Source organism: Pinus tabuliformis, chromosome 7 (genome assembly GCF_031772625.1).
Source record: "Pinus tabuliformis cultivar Carrire ecotype Pingquan chromosome 7, CPIR1, whole genome shotgun sequence".
Lineage (NCBI taxonomy): Eukaryota > Viridiplantae > Streptophyta > Pinopsida > Pinales > Pinaceae > Pinus > Pinus tabuliformis.
Window position 1 is genome coordinate 678,666,224 of NC_142293.1, and position 21,154 is coordinate 678,687,377.

The following is a 21,154-nucleotide window of genomic DNA, read 5'->3' on the forward strand; positions in this document are numbered from 1 at the left end:
GCCTATAAGAACCAGGGTGATGGCCATGAGAATGGAGTTGAGCTCATGCATTGGCTTTTCCCCACATGCTAAATGTGTTTGTCCCAGCCACCTTTTGCATTTTGTGGTACATTCCCCTGCTAAATGTGGCCAATTATGCTTTTACTTTTCTTTTCAGCTGCATCAACCTCTGGGGCATCATTCCAAGCCCGACCCAAGATGTGGGCAAGGGGAAGGGGAAGGCTAACCCTATGTTGACCCAATGGAGGAATGTGGACCCAGGTGGGAGGAATGATGAATGGGGTTATAATGAGTGGAAGGGGAGTGATATATATGGATGAGGGAGCAGGACCATGCAACCAAAATCAGGGTTTCCCATGAACTACCATCCCTAAAGCCCAAAGGTCAGTAAAAGAGATACCGCAAGAATAGGGTCCAAGGTTAACATCCAAAAGAGGTCCAGGGGACAAGAGCACAAACCTAGCCCACTCTTTCCCCCGAATCCCCCCATTAATCTATGCCCAAAAGTTTCCATGACAAGTAAACCACAATACTCAATTACCAAATGACAAGGCATACCTTTAAGTTTGGAAGGCCCACCTTCAAACATATGATCATGACAGATGGGTGAGGGACCACATGGCTAGCTTAGGTGGCGGAGAAGTGGCACACGAGCTAGTTGGTGGCTGCAAGGGGTTGTTTGCTGCTGGCTGAGAACCATCTTCAAGAAAAAAAAAAAAATCTAGGGATATCACCCACAAAATGGTGGGTAATAGAGCTTATATGGCATGGCCAAAAATTTTTTGAGTACCCCTGTTGAAAGAAGGGTAACAGGTCCATATATATGCTTCTCTAAGAAATCAATGACATAGAGAACCAGCTCTGCAGGCCAGTATTGTTGACCTTGAGCTTGTTTCAATCATCAACCTACAAATGTACCCACTTCAGCATTCTCCCACCAGCTAACCCATTACATATATTCCTTGACCATGAAGAACTAGTGTGTTGTGCAGAGAATTCTTAAAAACTGCTCTTTAGTAATCAACTTCCTAACCCCACAGATTTTAATAAAATTACTTTAGTTACAAGATAGTACAACAAATCTGAGAGATTGTCCAATGCTGCCCATATCACATGTTTGGGTGTTATCTGCAACCATTAAATGGTGCCTTTGCTGGTATATTTTATTTTCTAGTAAAAGGAACTAACATTGCAACCATACAAGAGATTAAAGTAACTGGACAATACAAATAACAACTAATCCTGAACATTGGCAACAAAAATTAAAAAATAACTCTTATTCTTGAACATTTTCTTGACAAATGAAAAAATTTAAAAGCATTAACATATTTAACACTTAATGATACAGTTAAATGCAATAAATTGTTTGCCTAATACAAAGCAGATATACGTCAATCAGAGTTTGTAGAGCTGATATCACAGAACCTGAAAGCAGAATTCTCATGGTACATAGTTTTCATGTGATGCCACTGCTCATCGGGGCCATCAAAAAGCATGTAATAATGTACAGTAAGCATCTGCACCCATACCGCTAATCAATACAGTGCAACATTGAATATGATCCAATCTAAATAGAAAACTATGTCTTGTAGATGAGAGAAAGCATGCCACCCATGAATTCATTGTTAGTAAGTTGATGGCAAAGGAGAGAACACGGAGAATACCAATTAAAAGTACTTTAAGACTAAAAGGGTTAAAAAATCTAACTAAAATGCATTCAATCAGGAAGAAAAGATCAGAGTAAAGGGAAATAATCACCCTGTATGGTTACTCACATCAGCTAAATCCTTTAGACGGTCTATAGGATCAAAAATACTTTGTACATATGCTGACAGATCAACTCCTGCATTTTCATATTTTTTAATAAAGGGATGTGACAAGAGCTGCATTTTACAGAGGGATCAAGTAAGAACCAAGACCATATGCCAGTTTTAAAGATAACCAGTGAAATAGTTTCACCATAAAAAGCTCACTTGCTCAAAAGTACAAATTCTGTTAACTTGGAAAGCTCATTATCCATGTGAAGAGATCCGAGGGTCCTTAAATAGGGAAGGAACCATTTCATACTTTTGACACCTTAACTCCCCTTAACAATTTTCTAATCCCAAATAAGAGTTACAAAGTTAATCGAACAGATTAAAAAGGACAAAATGACCTAAAGGCTAAAATAAAAGATATCACTACAAGACAAAATCATATACTACAACTTTAATAATTGCAAAGTCTGATGAGCATAAATAACTCTAAAGTAGTGTTTAAATAATAGGATTAACTTGGCCGGAGTCATCAACTCAAAAATATCGAATTATAAAGAAAGAAAAAAAATATCAGCAATAACTGGCAAAAAATCAGCTACTCCTACAAGAAGGATTGCATTGAACAGAAGTTCATTGGAAGGGGTGAGGGAAAATATTTTGAGACAGGCCACCATAAGGATGCATAAGTACTTCTACAGGAATATCATCTTCTATTCTTCATTCAACAAAAACCATGGTCCATGGGTCATTTAGGAGTCATAAGACTCGGTAGAATTCAACAAGCATTTCATTTTTTCATTTAAATTCAAATATAAACTCACATCAAATAATCATATTGCCATGTAAATATGTCGCAGAATCCATTTCCTGCCTCTCAAGTGCAATAGTAGTTAATATCACCTTCCATCCAGGAATCTGGGAAAAGGGGGGAATTCCCCAAAATTATTTCTTTGAAAGAAATAAGATGTATTAGATATTAAACGATACAACATACGTTAATTGTAGGTAGTTATTGAGTCAAAACATTTCGAAATTATATATATATATATATATATAACGTATCTAATCTACTATCAACTTCCATTGCTCCTTTCTTGGTCAAAGCAATAATTCGCAATTTGCAAATCATCTATTTCCCGCCAAAAATATATGTTGGCCTCATAAACAAGTTCAAATCAGTTTGCCTCCAAAGAGGCACCTTTTCGCATGACAAAACCACTATATATACCCAATCAAGTTAATCATCTCCAAGGTATGCAATTCGCACATCTCACATTTGAGGCTCGCATCTATTTCTCTATGGAGGCTCATGTCAAATATCTGAGGCTAGCATTTATTCTATGGAGGCTCACATTATTTATGGTTCGTATCAGAATTTATGTGGCTCACATTATAATTATAGTAGCATGCAAGGATGGCATTATAATTACAGTGGCACATGATACTTCCTGTCGCTTGCACTTATATTCCCATGGCTCGCATTATAATTACAGTGGCACCGCTTCATTATATAGCTTTGTGGCATTGCTTGATTATATAGCTCTGTGGCATCGCTTGACTGTGGCATCAATTAATTATATAGCTCTGTGGCATCACTTGATTATATAGTTCGATGGCATCATTGCTATACCCTAAGGTTTGTATTACATCACAGTGCCATCGTCTCTGAGGCTCTCGCTCTCATATACTCTGAGGCTCTTGGTCTAACATATTCTGAGGCTCTTGCTCTAATATACATTGAGGCTCTCGCTCTCATTACATAGTGGCTCGCACATATGTGGTTTGATATATAAGAGTGATCACAATATATAACAGTCATTACACTATATTGTTTTAATGACTAAGTTGATATACATGGAAAGTGTCCTCATGATGTAAGACAGTGGCTTTGCTGACAGCATGAAACATTGACCTTGTTGACAGTGAGATAATGATATTGGTAAGACAGTGATCTTGTTGATAGTAAGACAGTGACCTTGTTGACAATGAAACAGTGATCTTGTTGATAGTAAGACAGTGATCTTGTTGACAGTGAAATACTGACCTTGTTGACAATGAGACAGTGATCTTGTTGATAGTAACACAGTGACCATGTTGACCATGAGACAGTGATTTATGTGACCGTAAAACAGTGAGCTTGTTCACAGTAAGACAGTGATCTATTACAGTGATCTTGTTGACAGTGAGACAATGACCTTGTTGTATAACAGTTATTTTGATGACAGTGACCTTGTTTGCATAACAGTGATCATGACGGATGATAGTGACAGTGATCTTTTATATGGCAATGACCTTGATATGACAGTGACAACTGCTGAAGAAAATGTAACTAGGTTCAGTCTTCATAAATGTACTTTTGATATTTGTATTTCTTCAAGAAAAGAAATATTATTTTTATAATATATGACAATGAGTTTCTTGCTCATTGAAATAGGTCTAGCACAAGTTAAAGTGCTATAGGTGAGTCAAATAGTCAAAAGAAAATGTTGAAGACTTGAAGGGCATGTTGCATCATGTATATGTTTGTATAGAAGTCAAAGAATACTCCTCCAAGCAAAGTCAAGTCTCCTCCAAAGCAAAGGCACCATCAAAGAGTCTCCTCCAAGCATGTGACACCACCAAAGAAGCCATCTGAAGTAAGCATAACAAGTCAGCCTGCAAACAGTCTTCAAGTCGGCCTTCTAGTTGGACTAAAAGGAGGGGCAGTCCTCTATATATAGAGGTTGTCCACTCCATTACAACGTCAACCAAGTAGCTCTGAAATCGGCAAAGAAAAGGCTCTAGAAAAGGTGGAAAAGAGCGAAGGAAAGGGGTCTCCAAGTACAGCGAGGAAGAAGGTACACAACTGAGTTTAAAGAGATATGTTCTAAGGCAGCTGCAGTCACACGTGCCAGGAAACAGAGGGTTGTCCCTGTGGTTATGACAGAAGCAACTCATATTCATCCATCTCTCTTTGTTTGGGGCTAAATCTAGGCCTACAAGGCCTCCTACTCAAGCGTAGAAGAAGGGTACTCAAGCGAAGGAGAGAAGGGTATACAACATCAAGTAAACCTCCCACACGTGCGAGAATCTAGGGTTGTTGTACAGTCACTTCAGTCTACACTCACATCTCAAGAAGGATTTCATTTGAAGGAAGGTGTCTACATAAGTGAAGGATATCTCTAAGTATAGAAGAGAAGCATCTCATCTAGAGCAAGTGCAACAAGGTGTACCAACAGCTGAAAGAAGAGCGAAGTGTCGGAAGGAGGAGGACAAAGTGCCAGAAAAAGGGAGTGCCAAGGAACAAAGTGCAGAAAGGAGAAAGGACTTGACTTGTGCTTGGAAGACATTCTAGTCAAGGGTTTAGGGTTTGACATTGATCAATAAGAAGATTCAATAAGAAAAACTTACTAAAGGGTTTTCCTCTCAAGAGAAGAGAGGTTTGGGCCTTGGCAGAGAGACAACATCTTGTGTTCTTGTTCTTAAGTTTTTTATAGCAGTTTGATGAAGTACACGCGCATGCATAATAACAAGAAGAAGATTAAGCTAACAAGAAAAGTGAAAAGACTCCACAAATTGTTATCAAGTCAAGAAGAATCATACTAAACCTAATTGCCCTAGATTCTTCAACATGGTATCGGAGCTAAGGTCACACATCAAGGAAAGGGCATCTCAAGAACACTCATAAGGTGACTCATCAAGGAAGGACATCTACAAAGTTGAAGCATCAAGCCAAGAAGTCTCAATCACTTCAAGGACAAGAAGGCCTACCATCTATCATTCATCAAGGAAGACTATGTTAATTTTAGGTATGTTCTATGCTAGAGCAATTTATTTCAATTTTCACAGTTAGCTCAATATCTTTTCCAGATTAGCAATCACATCAACATTAAAGTAAACTGCAGATAGAACATAAATATAAATCACAAAAGACAAGCCAAGACAAGAGGACACAAGATGTGGCACTAGCCAGGGACAAACCCCAATGTGGGGAAACCCTTGATCAATTCTTCTTATATGTTCTTCAATAGTTCATCAGAGAGAGAGATAGTACATATACATCAGAAGTCAATCCTTTGACTTATCTAAATAAGAGCAGAGATCTTCTCTAAGAAGATAACATATAAGGTAGCTGATCTGAGCTGAGTAGAAGGCATACTACTTTCACTGATCCAAGGTGACCCCATCACCATGCTGCACAACACATCATACTGCTGCACCTTATCATCATGCTGCAACTATCACTGTGCTGCACTCAATCACTAAGTTGCTCTCATCACAGTGTTGCTCCCATCACTGAGTTGCACCCAATGCTGCACCCATCATGCTGCATCCATCACGGCATCCAATATGCTGCAACCATCATCCCATTGCACTCACGAGTCTTAGCTGCTTGCTATGGCTTACAACCTAGCAGAGCACCTAGACTCATTTAACAGGTCTAAAGTGCAGTCTCCTAATAGTCCTTAAAATCTGCCCAGATTTGACTGCAATTGATCTCCAAGGAAATATCATTTCCTTTACAATTCAAAGTAGCCTTCAAGCCCTAAACAATGATTGAACTATGTCTATGCTCACTTCCTATCCAAGTGGCATACAACAATCCTCAAAACATGATTATGAGAACCTATAGAGTAGTTGATATCCTTCCAACAAGAGCTCACTCAAACCTCCTATGAGCAAGCAGTTGAACCCTTTAATTTGACCCCTGAAACAACTCTCAAATGTACATGCTAATCAGTCTCCTTCTTGTTGTGGTTGAGGTTCTTTTGACTGCTAAAATAGGCCTCCTATGACTCCGATCAGACCTTCCTTTCACAGCAGCTATACCTCTCCCTTAATGGCTATTAGGACTCTCCTCCTACTGTTGCTAGAACATCTTTTAAAGACAGCGTTTAGGGCTGCCTTGATTTAGATCAGCAGTTTAGGTAGTAGGGCTTCCTCATGACAGCGAAGTCTTTTACAAGTTAAGACCTCCTTTGACTGTGTCCTTGATTCTTTTAGCATAGTGGATGAGGGCATGGCATATCCCTCTTAGCAGCGTCCATAGGGCTGCAAACGTCCTCCTAATTTCTGCGACTAGGGCTTCCTTTAGGGTTCCTTGGATAGCATTGAAACTCCCTTAGACAGAAGACCCTTTTCTCAGTTGCATTGAGGGCCTACACTTTTATTGCCCCTCTTGACTGCGATTAGCACACGTCCAAGACTGTACCTTCCCATGGCAGCTTTCAGATCTAGGGCATGTCTTCTTCCATGACATTGTTGAGCTAGGGCATCCTCTCCATGACTGATTTTTAGGGCATCATCTCCATTACTGTGTTTTAGGGCATCTTCACCATTAGGGCAACATTGTCTTCTTGGGATCTCCCCTCCCAGCAAAACCCAAGACAAGTGGAGAGGAAGAGATCACAAGAAGTGCGTGTACAAATGACCTTCAAGGCACCTCTATTTATACTAAAACGTTGAGCAAAAGTGAGGGCAATTTGGTTGCTGGCTGACCTTGACAAATTGCCCCATAACACAAATAAATTCATATCTCCATGAATACTTGTCGGAATCGAATGATCTTTAGATCAATCCTACACCTCTCGATGAGAGGGATCCAAGAAAAATATCAGTTGCCATTAATAAGATGACCCACATGGAGTTTGGCCGTAGTTGCCAATTTTAACACTCCCTCTCAACTAGGGAGAACTCCATCCGCTGATTCATATGTCCAACTATACTATCTCTGCCATCAGTGCCCTGCACTACTCTGCTCTGCTCTGCTATGTTGAGATTTGCTTAGTTCTTCTCTGCTCTGCTAAACCATGAAGAAGAAGAATTGATCGAGAATGTCTCATACCATTCTCTACTGACCCGAAGTCAGTTTTATCTAAAGAGAGAGTGTCATATCACTCTTACTGACCCGAAGTCAGTTTTTATTGATCCCAGATCAATATCACAAGAGAGTGTCTCAAATCACTCATATTGATCCCAGATCAATGGAGGTCATCCTAGCATAGGGAGTATGGTAGATACAACGATGCGTACATCAATAGTACTACTAATAGTCCCTAACCCCATTTCCCTGCTCATTGATCAGATGAGAGGTACTTCCCATGAGTCCCAGACTGCATGGGTAGGATTCCTCGACAAGAGAACTAAGCATCCTGTCCACAGGAGAACAAATCATCTTGTCCCACAGTCGCCATGGGAGAACTAATCATTCCAACCCACATGAGAACTAATCATCCTGTCCCAAAATCGCCTCGGGGTATCACAAGGGTAGGCTGAGCTATTCACCCTGTACACAGCGCACCATTAGGGGAGGGTGAATCACCCTATGGTCATGTGTTGCTTCAATAAGTACCCCAAGCCCCCCAGAGCTCCCAGAGCTCAATGCATGCACCATGCAAGACCCTTATAAGAAGGTCTCTCAACGACTCCAAGTCGTTCAGGAAAGTCACAGATTTGACATTTCCTCTGGGCTTTGACAACATGTTTGTGACTTGTACATCAGTCTCAATGTGATGGAGCCTCCTCACTCATAAACTTACCATGTTCCAAATAAGGTAATATCTAATGTCTATCCACTGGAGCAATCATCGAATACGGGATTCCTCAACAATCGAATCCCCCCCTGGTTGTGACAAGGAATCACAATGGCATTCATCATGTGTACAAACAGCTCACTGAAGAGCTTCCATAACCAGCCAACTTCACATGAGATCACACTCGTATGTATTTAGTCTCAGCAGTGCTCAAAGCAACCGTCTTCTACTTCCTGCTCATCTAGGATATCAAAGCAGAACCCAAAGAGAACCAGCACTCAGAATTGCTCTCGCGATCCTCCACACTGCCTGCCTAGTCAACATTTGAATGATCATGCAGGTTCACATTTCCGGCAGTGGATTTCAATCTATGAGAGACCGTGCCCCGAAGATATCTCAGAAGATTCTTGGCACCAATCCAGTGAGGCTCAACCATATATGACCTCATCATGCTAACTGCAAAACATATGTCCAGATGGAAGTTCACCAAGAACATCAATGCGAATGAGTTTATGAAACTCAAAGGCATTTCCCAAATCTGGTCCGACATTACTATCACATAACTTCTGAAAGTTAATCTCCATTGAGGTAGTCATGGGCTTGTAGTTTACCATTCCAAATCTGGAATCCAACTCCCTCTTACTTCTGCAAATGAGAGGGTCTGCACCTGTCAGAAAGAGGTCGTCCTCAGAAGGTGCCAGTATGAGAGGTCTATGATCCACAACCTTCAAGCAAAGGTTTGGATCGGCTTCACTCCTAGTGAATCTCAGCATCATCAGACAACTATCAATCCTCTCATACTATGCCTGGGGTGTTTTTCTTCAAGCCAAAGAGGGCTTTCTTCCACTTGTATACATGAGATTCCTAATCATGAATCTCAAAACTCCTTGCGTTGTTCCAAACCTATGGACCTGCTATATGAGGGGAATGGTCCCCTTATAGGATTTTCCTTCAGTACATCTCAGACATGTACCTTCATGCTCTTCTTGAATTCAAGCATCCCTGTTACCATCTGACTCACATTGGGTAGGGCCCCATAATAAGTAAACCTCCGGTGCTATAGATGTGACAACTGACATGGTCCCCAATGGACCATCCTGCAACTTGATACAAATTGCCAACCCTGAACTCAAAAGCATCTTTCAAAATTCAATTTTCAAACATGTACCTTTCCATCAATGAATGCCACCCTGAAACCTTTGACTTCCATTGCCGAAATGGACACCAGGTTCTTCTTGCGATCAAGTACATAAAAGAGATTCTGTAAATGATTAGACACCCTCATTCACTTGAGGGATAACATTCCCCACACCCTTTCCGGGATAGGTGGCCTTGACTCCAAGTATAATCCCACGATTGTTTCCATCTCTACCAGTTTAGAGAGACCACCCTTCTATCCGATGAAGTGCCTTGAAGCACTACAATCAATAAGCCAGATTTCCAAAGAGTCTGAAGGAGAGGGCCAATACAAGATAACGCTTCTTTATCTTATTAGAAACAACATTTGATTCTTCATACCTGGGGTTCCTTGCTTTCTTTGAACAGTCGGCTATTTCCTTGATGACCTGCATTATCTGTCATTCCTCTGATCATTGAAGATGTCCCTAGAATAATTGTTATCATCATCAAGTGATGTGTCCCTACCATTCGGACACTCCTTTGTATAATGGTCGAACTTATTACAAACTAGGCATTTGCCTTTCCTTCCACCCTTACTTCCGAACTTCCGATTGAAGTGATTTTTAGGCCATCAAAAACTTCCGTTGCGCCATTCTAATAATATTCTCTGCTTTGACTTCACCCTTGGTGAATTTGAAGAGGGATGAGGAATCCATTGATCCTGTTGTCCTTTCCCAACTGTCTTTGGTGATTTCTCTTTCACTCTTACTTGGGCTTTGTATTCACCTCAACTCTGATACCATGTTAAGTTTAGGTATGTTCTATGCTAGAGCAATTTATTTCAATTTTCACAGTTAGCTCAATATCTTTTCCAGATTAGCAATCACATTAGCATTAAAGTAAACTACAGATAAAACATAAATATAAATCGCAGAAGACAAGCCAAGACAAGAGGACACAAGATGTGGCACTAGCCAGGGACAAACCCCAATGTGGGGAAACCCTTAATCAATTCTTCTTATATGTTCTTCAATAGTTCATCAAAGAGAGAGATAGTACATATACATCAGAAGTCAATCCTTTGACTTATCTAAATAAGAGCAGAGATCTTCTCTAAGAAGATAACATATAAGGTAGTTGATCTGAGCTGAGTAGAAGGCATACTGCTTTCATTGATCCAAGGTGACTCCATCACCATGCTGCACACATCATACTGCTGCACCTTATCATCATGCTGCAACTGTCACTGTGTTACACTCAATCACTGAGTTGCTCTCATCACAGTGTTGCTCCCATCACTGAGTTGCACCCAATGCTGCACCCATCATGCTGCATCCATCATGGCATCCAATATGTTGCAACCATCATCCCATTGCACTCACGAGTCTTAGCTACTTGCTATGGCTTACGGCCTAGTAGAGCACCTAGACTCCTTTAACAAGTCTAAAGTGCAGTCTCCTAATAGACCTTAAAATCTGCCCAGATTTGACTGCAATTGATCTCCAAGGAAATATCATTTCTTGTACAATTTAGAGAAGCCTTCAAGCCCTAAACAATGACTGAACTATGTCTATGCTCACTTCTTATCCAAGTGGCATACAACAATCCTTAGAACATGATTATGACAGCCTATAGAGTGGCTAATATCCTTCCAGCAAGAGCTCACTCAAACCTCCTATCAGCAAGTAGTTCAGCCCTTTAATTTGACCCCTGAAACAGCTCTCAAATGTACACATTGATCAGTCTCTTTCTTGCTGTGGTTGAGGTTCTTTTGAACGCTGAAATAGGCCTCCTATGACTGCGATCAGACCTTCCTTTCACAGCAGCTATACCTCTCCCTTAATGGCTACTAGGACTCTCCCCCTACTGCCGCTAGAACATCTTTTAAAGACGGCGTTTAGGGCTGCCTTGATCTAGATCAACAGTTTAGGCAGTAGGGCTTCCTCATGACAACGAAGTCTTTTACAAGTTAAGACCTCCTTTGACTACGTCCTTGATTCTTTTAGCATAGTGGATGAGGGCATGGCATATCCCTCTTAACAACATCCATAGGGCTACAAACATCCTCCTAATTTCTATGGCTAGGGCTTCCTTTAGGGTTCCTTGGATAGCGTTGAAACTCCCTTAGGCAGAAGACCCTTTTCTTGGCTGCGTTGAGGGCTTACACTTTTACTACCCCTCTTGACTGCGGCTAGGGCATGTCCAAGACTCTACCTTCCCATGGCAGCGTTCAAATCTAGGGCATGCCTTCTTCCATGACATTGTTGAGCCAGGGCATCCTCTCCATGACTTCTTTTTAGGGCATCATGTTCATTACTGTGTTTTAGGGCATCTTCTCCATTAGGGCAGCATTGTCTTCTTGGGATCTCTCCTCCCAGCAAAACCCAAGACAAGTGGAGAGGAAGAGATCACAAGAAGTGTGTGTACAAATGGTCTTCAAGGCACCTCTATTTATACTAAAACGTTGACCACAAGTGGGGGCAATTTGGTTGCTGGCCGACCTTGACGAATTGTCCCATAACACAAATAAATTCATATCTCCATGAATACTTGTCGGAATCGGATGATCTTTAGATCAATTGTACACCTCCAGATGAGAGGGATCCAAGAAAAATATCAACTGCCATTAATAAGATGACCCACATGGAGTTTGGCCCTAGTTGCCAATTTTAACAGACTGCATAGCAAGAAGAAGAGCCTTACACAAAGGCACCTACAAAGAAGAGCAGATCAAAAAGGGACCTATATCACCTACAAGTTACCAAGAAAATCTCGTCATCAAGCAAGTCCACTTAGAGAAGGCAACCTGAAGAACATCAAGATCCTAGGAAGGCAAGCCATCAAGTCTTCAAGGAGAAAGCAAATCCACTACATCTAAAAAAACAATCTATCAAGTATATGTCCCCTTCTGAATATACATCAATGTCTTTTTGCAAGGAAATCAACAAATTGGTAGGTACCAATAACTTTCTTGCATGGAGGAAGAAGACTAATTTACTTCTAAAGGAGAATGAACTTCTGGAACATGTCAAAGGGAATATCACTATCCCTACTAAGGAACAAACCCAAGCCTTAGCCAACTACAATAAGGATGAGACAAGAGCTCAAAGGATTCTAATAGAATCTATCAAGGACTCTCTCATTCCTTATGTCTCCAAATTTGAAACATCAAAAGAAATCTATGATAAACTAGTAGAGCTATTCTCAGTGACCACTGCTAGAGAAGTGATATCTCTAAGAAATGAATTGTATAAGATGAACATATCAAAGGAAGGAGTAGTTCCCTACTTCATGAAGATCTTTGAGATGAGAGATCAACTTCAAGAGCTAGGGGAAGTCATGTCCGACAAAGAAATGACAACTGTAGTACTCAATGTTCTACCTCAGGATTGGGGCAACTTCACATCTAGCATATATGCCAAGAAGGAAGCTACCACACTAAGTGAAATGTGGTCTCTATGCAAAACAAAGGAAACCAGACTCAAAGCCAAAGATGTGGGATCCAAGGAGCAAGCATTTGCTACCATGGCCAAGAGAAAGGGAGAATTTGGCAAATTTGGTCCACGAGGAACAAACAACAAAGGTATGTCCAAAATCCAATACCATGGATGTCAAGAATATGGACACTACAAAAGGAATTGCCTTAAGCTTAAGAAGGAAAACAACAAAAGAAAGAGGGAAGAAGCTCACATGACTCAAGAGGTGAAAGAAGAAGAAAAGAAGCAATAGAAGGAAGATCCTCCAGATCTTTACTAGGACTAAGTCAAACTATTTACTTAAAGTATTCTTTCAAAGTTTTGAGTAGGATAGGAGCATGTAGGAATAAAAATAAAATTGCATGGCTAGAAACATCTTCTAGAATCTAGAAGCATGAAGTACATAGAGTTCTAGATACTCATGTAGAAAGAACATTTAATAAATAAGAACAAAATGCATTGTTAGAAATATTTTCTAGAATATAGGAGCATGATGAACATAGCTCAAGATATTCATGTAGAAGGAGCATACCTAGAATAGGACCTCATCCACAATGAAAGAAAATTGATCATGATTAAGAATCTTAGAAGACCTCCATCATCAAAAGGAAAGAAACATTTGCAAGGCAAGGATCATTAAGATCCTATGACGGAATCTTCAAAAGGAGGTTCATGAACCAAAGAAGATGTTTCATTGGGAATCCCATGCATGAGATTCAAGAAAATGATGATATGTGTTGACCCTGCCGCCTACACCTACCTACAAGTTAGTGAGAAAAACCTTCAACCCCACAAGGTGTGGTTGGTGGCAGGGAACTCAAAGAATGTAACGACCTATCTATAAATAAAGAGAACGCAAGAATAATAGTAGGCATACAATGCACGCTTATGATAGCTACATATGCATATGTTGCATACACTGCACTAGTATTTATATACTAAATTAACTTTAAGTACTAAATACCATGACACTTCTTCAAATAGAAGTTCTACTCATCCATCAACACCCATATTGCTTAATGTATGGATAAATATTAAAAGAGGACTATATAAATTATATATTCCAGATTATTAATAAAAATTATATTAATAAATTAATAAAATAATTAAAGATATATATAAGAAATTAATTAAAAAGGGGTACTAAGTATAAAGTTATAATGTTTATATTAAAAGGAGTACTTTAATAAAACATAATGTGATTTATTAAATCATAAAACATATATATACGTGACCTTTAAAAGAGATAAGGGAGATGATATGTGACATGGGAGCGTGTCACCAGCAAACTAAGCAGTGGGCTGCTGATGGAAGAGCGGCCACCGCCAAGAAACCGGATAAAAACCACGGAACAAAGATTTAGAAGGGGGACGAAGGGAAGAAAATCTGAAGGAGGAAGAACATCATCTACGGAAATCATCCACAGGAAAAGCCTAAGTTGTTCTGAGGTTCTGGGCACGGGGGAACAGTCGGCTTCTACTAAGAAGCTTACTGGATTGAGCAGCCAGGTTCTGCTCAGTTTGGCTAGGTGGATTCAGTCTTTTGGTAACCGAAGCAGGGAGTTGGAGTCATCATCAACCGCAAGGGCACAGGTAGGTACCCTCAACAATTCTGTTAGATAATCTGTTAATTAATTTTGTAAGAGTTCAGGAACATAATTACAGGTTCAGCATAAAATTACAAGTTCAGCATAAAATATCCTTTACTGTTTTTACACCTGTTTTCACGGTCTTGCCAAAGAAGGGGTTGTCACACTAGTCCTGACTCTCTTTGTTTGAGCTATCTCCTAGGTTAGCTAATGTTAGGTCCCTATAATACTAGCGATTACTCCATTACTATTTTAGTTGTATCCCTTATTAATATTGTTGGGCCCCTATTGTCCCCATATTGTTATTACTGTGCCCCATAGAATCCCTCTATTGTTATTTTTGTGCCTTTATATTATTATTGTTAGGTCGGCTGGGTTATATTGTGACTCTTTAGACTTCTATATATAGAAAGGAGGTTTTGTCATTTGAATCATAAAAGAATCATTCATTTGTGTAATGTAAAGGAGGTTGCCCCCTCGAAGAGGCTGAATTCTAAGGTGTTGATCTATCTTTTCTATCTTTTTGTGAGCTACTTTCATAACATTTGGTATCAGAGCGTTGGATTCTAGAATTTCGCTGCTCCAAATAGGTCATCGTGGCATTTTCACTATAACTTTTTTTTTGCGACGTTTCAGAAACGAAAAAAAAACCCATTTGAGACAAAATTGCACACAACCTCGGGTCCGAATTTCAGAGCTTTTCACGCTATATTTGCGGAGATATTATCTGAGGAAGTTGGTCTTTTTGCAAACTCCTAAATTACATTCCAAACAGGTGACCTGGGGAAAATCGTCATAACTTTCTCTTTGAGTATCAAATTGAAATTTCGTAAGGTACAGAAAGAGGACGGACTGTAGTTTCTTGTATATATTTTTCAAAGCCAAAGGTTGAAACAAGGACACGTGGCATGTAATACAAGTTCGCTCTACTGAACTAGTCTATAATCAGGTCACTGTGAGAGATTTGGCATAACTCTTCCTTGGAGAATCCAATTTGGATCAGACTGGTGGCATTGGAAAGAGGACACAGAGGACTACTGCAAGTCGCAATTTCAGAACTGGATGATCCGAAATTACAGAGATACATCAGAGGCAATATTGAATTCCTACAAAGTGGAAAAAAGGTGTGTAGACCTTTTAAAATTTTTGCTTAAACTTGGTTTGAAAAATTATTTTGAAGGAATTCAAAGGGCATAGTAGAGCATTATTATCGGTGACTGATGCCCTAAGGAAAGAAAATGCAAACACCTAGTAAGAAACCTGAAAGCTCTAGCATGACTTATGAACAAGAGGAAGAAATGCTACATGATATATCAAAATTACAAAACCAAGTGCAACAAATGTCACTCTCACAAAAGCTAATAGAAGCTAAAATAATTGGGGTGGAATCTAAGATGAATGGCGTGGAAGCTAAGATGAACGATTTGAAGACAGATTTGAAGACAAGCATGGAAGATTTGAAGACAGATTTGACAAATTTTCTACAAGAAATACTTACTAATGGTGAAAGGGTAGTAAAGGAAACTCATGATGCGAACAAAAGAAATGTTAATCATGATTTCATAGACTCTAATGTTGGATCAAAGACCCATCATATTCCAAAAATCGATATGAGAAAGTTTGATGGCAAAGATCCTGCAACATGGATATTACAGATGGAACAATTTTTCGATCTCAATAATGTGCAAAACACACAAAAGGTATGTATTGCAACTTTATATTTGGAACCAAATTAGTTTGTTATGGTATCAATGGCTTTGCTCTCGTAAACAAATTATCACTTGGGAAAATTTTACAGAAGAATTGACAACACATTATGAGAATACAAAAAGCAACATTTTTTTTAGCCAATTAATAAGTCTCAAACAAAAGAGTTCAATAATGGAGCACATTGACGAGTTCCAAAACTTGAACATAAGGATAAAAAAATAATCCAGAAGAACATAGGATTGATGTGTTCATAGGTACTTTAAAGGATAATATCCAACATGATGTTCGCCTTTGAGAACCTGATTCATTAGAGAAGGCATTCAGGTTAGCAAAAATAATGGAAAGCAAAATTATGGCAACTAGGAAGCATACCACTCACAACTATAAAGATGGAAGTGTTGTTGCCCCTAGTTTTCCACAACCTATAAGGTTGACACCACAACAATTGGAAGAAAAAAGAGCAAAAGGGCTTTGTTATAGTTGTGATAGCAAATACACTAAAGGTCATAAGTGTGCTGAGAAGAAATTATTCTACATAGATTGTGAAGAGGAAGAAGAAAAGGAGCAAGAAATGTCAAAAGAAGAGGATATACTCCAGGAGCAAATCCTAGATAAAGAAGAAATGAATCCGACCATATCTTGTAATGCATTGGCTGGAATTACCACTCCTCAAACCATCAAGATAGAAGGACAAATCAAGAAGAAAAAGGTAATAGTGTTGATTGATTCAGGAAGTACCCACAATTTTGTTCATTGTAAGGTAGCAAAAGAATTGAATTGCTTCCTATATCCAGCACCAGAGTGTCAAGTGATGGTTGCAAATGGAGGAACAATAAATTGCTCTGGAAAGTGCCATAATATCAAGCTATCCATGAGAGAATATGTATTGACTAGCCCAATGCTTTCCATTCCAATGGGAGGTGCTGATGTTGTACTAGGAGTCCAATGGCTACAATCCTTGGATACAATAGCTTTTAATTTTCAAGAACTTTTCATGAAATTTTCTGCAGAGGGAAAAGAAGTTGAATTAAGGGGTATTGCAGGGAAACCAGGAAAGATAATCAGCTCTAATGGTATGACAAAGCTTCTAAAAAAGGAACAAAGAGGTGTAATTGCAAAATTATGTTTGCTAGATGTTTCCACATCGAAATCATCTATTTCTACAGATCTCCAAGAAGTCTTGGACAATCATTCCAAGGTATTTAAGACTCCCAAAAATCTCCCACCTATTCGTGATCATGATCATGCTATTCATCTGATTCCAGGAAGTGTTCCTCCAAACATCAGGTTGTATAGATATCCTTATGCTCAAAAGAGTGAAATTGAACGTATGGTTGCAGAAATGCTAGAGGCTAGTATAATTCAACCTAGTGAAAGTTCTTTCTCTGCTCCAGTAGTATTGGTGCACAAGAAGGATGGATCATGGTGCATGTGTTCGGATTATAGGGAGCTCAACAAGCTCACTATTAAAAATAAGTTTCCCACTCCTATCATTGGTGAATTACTGGATGAATTGCATGGATCAATTTACTTCACCAAGTTGGATCTTTGTTCAGTATATAATCAAATCAGAATGAAAACTGAAGACATTCTGAAAACAGCATTTAAAACTCATGAAGGTCATTATGAATTTTTGGTCATGCCCTTTGGCCTTACCAATGCACATTCTACATTTCAAGGTTTGATGAATTCCATTTTCAAACCCTTCCTTAGAAAATTTGTGTTAGTATTTTTTGATGATATACTAATCTACAACAAGTCTTGGAAGGATCATGTTGAACATGTTGACAGGGTGCTACAACTATTGGAGAAACAATTATATGCAAAAAGATCCAAATGTTTCTTTGGAGTACAAGAGGTGGATATTTGGGTCATACTGTATCTCATGAAGGAGTTAAGGTAGACCCTAGCAAAATTAAAGCCATTAAGGAATGGAAAATCCCCACATCCATAAAGCATTTGCGAGGATTTCTCGCGTTGACAGGTATTATCGCAAGTTTGTTAAGAATTATGGGAGAATAGCAGCACCTCTAACAACATTATTGAAGAAAGATGCATTTTCATGGACTCCAGAAGCAACAAAGGCCTTCAAACATCTTAAAGAGGCAATGTGTCAAGCACCGGTCTTAGCTACACCGGACTTCACAAAAACCTTTATTGTGGAATGTGATGCTTCAGGAAATGGAATTGGTGTTGTTTTAATGCAAGATGAAAGACCCATTGCTTTTGAAAGTCGTCCAATCAAGGGAAAGTTATTACACAAAGATATTTGTGAGAAGGAAATGTTGGCAATACTACATGCATTTAAGAAATGGCGACCCTACCTAATGGGAAGACACTTCAAGGTAAAAATGGATCATGATAGCCTTAAATACTTTTTAGAACAAAAATTATCCTCTGACGAGCAACAAAAGTGGGTCACAAAGATGTTGGGTTATGATTTTGAAATCATCTACAAAAAAGGGAAGCAAAATGTGGTGGCAGATGCACTCTCAAGAAAGGATGAGGATGTGGAAGCATTATTGTGCGCCATTTCTATTATCCAACCAGATTGGATAAACAAAGCAAGAGAGGAATGGAAGAATGATGAAGAAGTGTGGGCACTTATTCGAAAGTTACAACAAGATTCCAGTACATCTGATACATTTAGCTGGCAAAATGATTCATTATGGTACAAAGATCGCTTATATCTCTGTAAGAATTCCCAACTCAAACAAAAGATCTTATGGAATTGCACACTTCTCCCTTAGGAGGGCACTCAAGATTTTAAAAAACTTACCACAGGGTTAAGAAGGAATTTTTTTGGGATGGCCTTAAATCGGATATTCAAAAGTTTGTGGCAGAATGTTTGGTTTGCCAACAAAATAAAGTTGAAACAATTAAGACCCCAAGTCTATTACAGCCTTTATCCATTCCAAGCCAACGTTGGGAGGAGGTTTCAATGGAATTTATCACAGGTTTACCCAAGTCTGAAGGAAAGAGTGTCATCATGGTGGTAATTGACAGACTTACCAAGTATGCACACTTTTGTGTATTATCACATCCATTTAAAGCCAGTACAGTTTCTACTGCATTTATGGAAACAATTCAAATGCTACATGGAAACCCAAAGATTATTGTAAGTGACAGAGATCCCATTTTCACTGGAAATTTTTGGACAGAATTATTTTCTTGTGTCGGTACTCAGTTAGCTAATAGCTCATCTTATCATCCTCAATCTGATGGGCAAACTGAGATAGTAAACAAATGTTTGAAAGGATATCTTCGTTGATTTGTATTTGATAAACAGACACAATGGGTCAAATGGTTGCCTCTGGCTGAATGGTTGTATAACACTTCCTTTCATACAACAACACAAACAAAAACGGAGTTGCGGGCTCCCGCTCCCCCCCCCCCCTGGCTCCCGCTCCCAATCCACGCTCCAGGCGAGAGAGACTCGGGAGCAGGTCGGGAGCGCGCTCCTGATAAAAAAAATTCTGCTCCCTGCCAAAATCAGGAGCGATATCGGGAGCATCGCTCCCGGAGCGAAAATTACAGCTCGGGAGCGATCACTCCCGATCGCTCCCCAGCTTTAAATTTTCGCTCCGGGAGTGATTTGGTCGATGACGGGAGCGATCCGGCGGAAAAAAAAAAAAATAAAAAATAAAAATCGCAGACGCCAAAAAAAAATCAAATTTAAAAAAAAAAAAATTATGTTTTAAAAACACAATGGGGCCAAAAATATTTCATTATCACTTGAATGAGAGCAAGAGCAAAGGAGCGAGGAGAAGCGAGGAGCAAGGAGCAAGCGTGCAAAGAGGTAAGTAACTTAGTAATTTAGTTAGTTTAGTTAGTTTAATTTAGTTAGGTAGTAATTTAGTTAGTTTAATTTAGTTTATTTAGTTTATTAACTATATTTAGTAAAAAAAATCATAAATCTAAATTAAATTAATTAATCTAAATAAATTAAATTAATTTGCAGATTCAAAAGCCTACAAATATCAAACATCATGGACCTGGCTATATTTCTTGGCATTTTCCTCTTCTTGGTCCCTTTTATGGTTATTATGGTGCTGGAGAGTAGGAAACGGAGGGGCCAAAATGAAAAGGGGGATGAAGAAGCTGGAGAAAGTGGATTTGATGAAAACCCGGTGAGGAGGAGCTGGAGGAGAGTGAACATGACTCTCAAAAAACTAAACAAGACCAAACCCCATTGTGGAAATATGTTAACAGGCTTAAAGCAGGGAGAGGGGGTGGAACCACTAAATTTCATTGCCCCCATTGCAACAATGATTACACAGGTTCATACACCCGTGCCAAAAAACACCTCTGCAGGAAAAGGCCATGGGATGGAGACAAACAAATAGGAATCAAAACTTGTCCAGCAGTGTCAGCAACGGATAGAGCCAAATACATGAGGGAAGAGGAGGACGCCCAATACAAATCAAAAAAATCAAGGGGTTTCTTTGAACCAAGCTCACAATCACAAGCACAAAGAACTCCTTCAGCATCCTCCCAAGGCAGTGGATATGGAGGCACAGGGTCATCAGCTTTAAGGCATAGAACCATATCAGATTTCCTTGATGAGGGGTGTAGGAATGATGTGGATTCAAAAGTTTATAGGTTTCTCTATGCATGTGGGATACCATTCAATGTTCTTCGCTCACCTTATTGGCACGAAATGGTTTCTGCCATAAATGATGCCCCTAAAGGATATAAGAGCCCTGGGTATGACAAGGCAAGAACCGTTGGACTTGATCATGAAAAAGCAAAAATATCACATTCTTTGAATAGAATGACAAGTTCTTGGACTGACCATGGGGTGTCCATTATATCTGATGGATGGACAAATGTAAAAGGCAAGCCATTGTTAAGTGTTCTTGCTGTGTCTGTTAGTGGTGTCATCTTTTTAACTGCACATGATTACTCAGACAAGTTCAGGACCACCATCAACATTGCAGAAGCATTACTTGAAACAATTGACCGTATTGGGCCATACAATGTCATCCAAGT

At 39.3% G+C, this 21,154-nt stretch overlaps 1 protein-coding gene across 3 annotated transcripts in view; it reads right to left on the minus strand.

The window, feature by feature from the left end:
• Positions 1 to 21,154, minus strand: part of MKK3 (mitogen-activated protein kinase kinase 3) — a 323,756-nt gene that overhangs the window by 26,097 nt on the left and 276,505 nt on the right. For 2 of the 3 annotated variants that reach the window (XM_089458669.1, XM_089458667.1), the window contains exons 7-8: positions 1,776 to 1,883; positions 1,426 to 1,517 (exon numbers count right to left, since the gene is read on the minus strand). In XM_089458669.1, coding sequence (XP_089314795.1) covers positions 1,426 to 1,517; positions 1,776 to 1,883 — 200 coding nt within the window. The remainder of the gene's footprint in view (positions 1 to 1,425; positions 1,518 to 1,775; positions 1,884 to 21,154) is intronic. The other variant, XM_089458668.1, reaches the window with a different exon arrangement.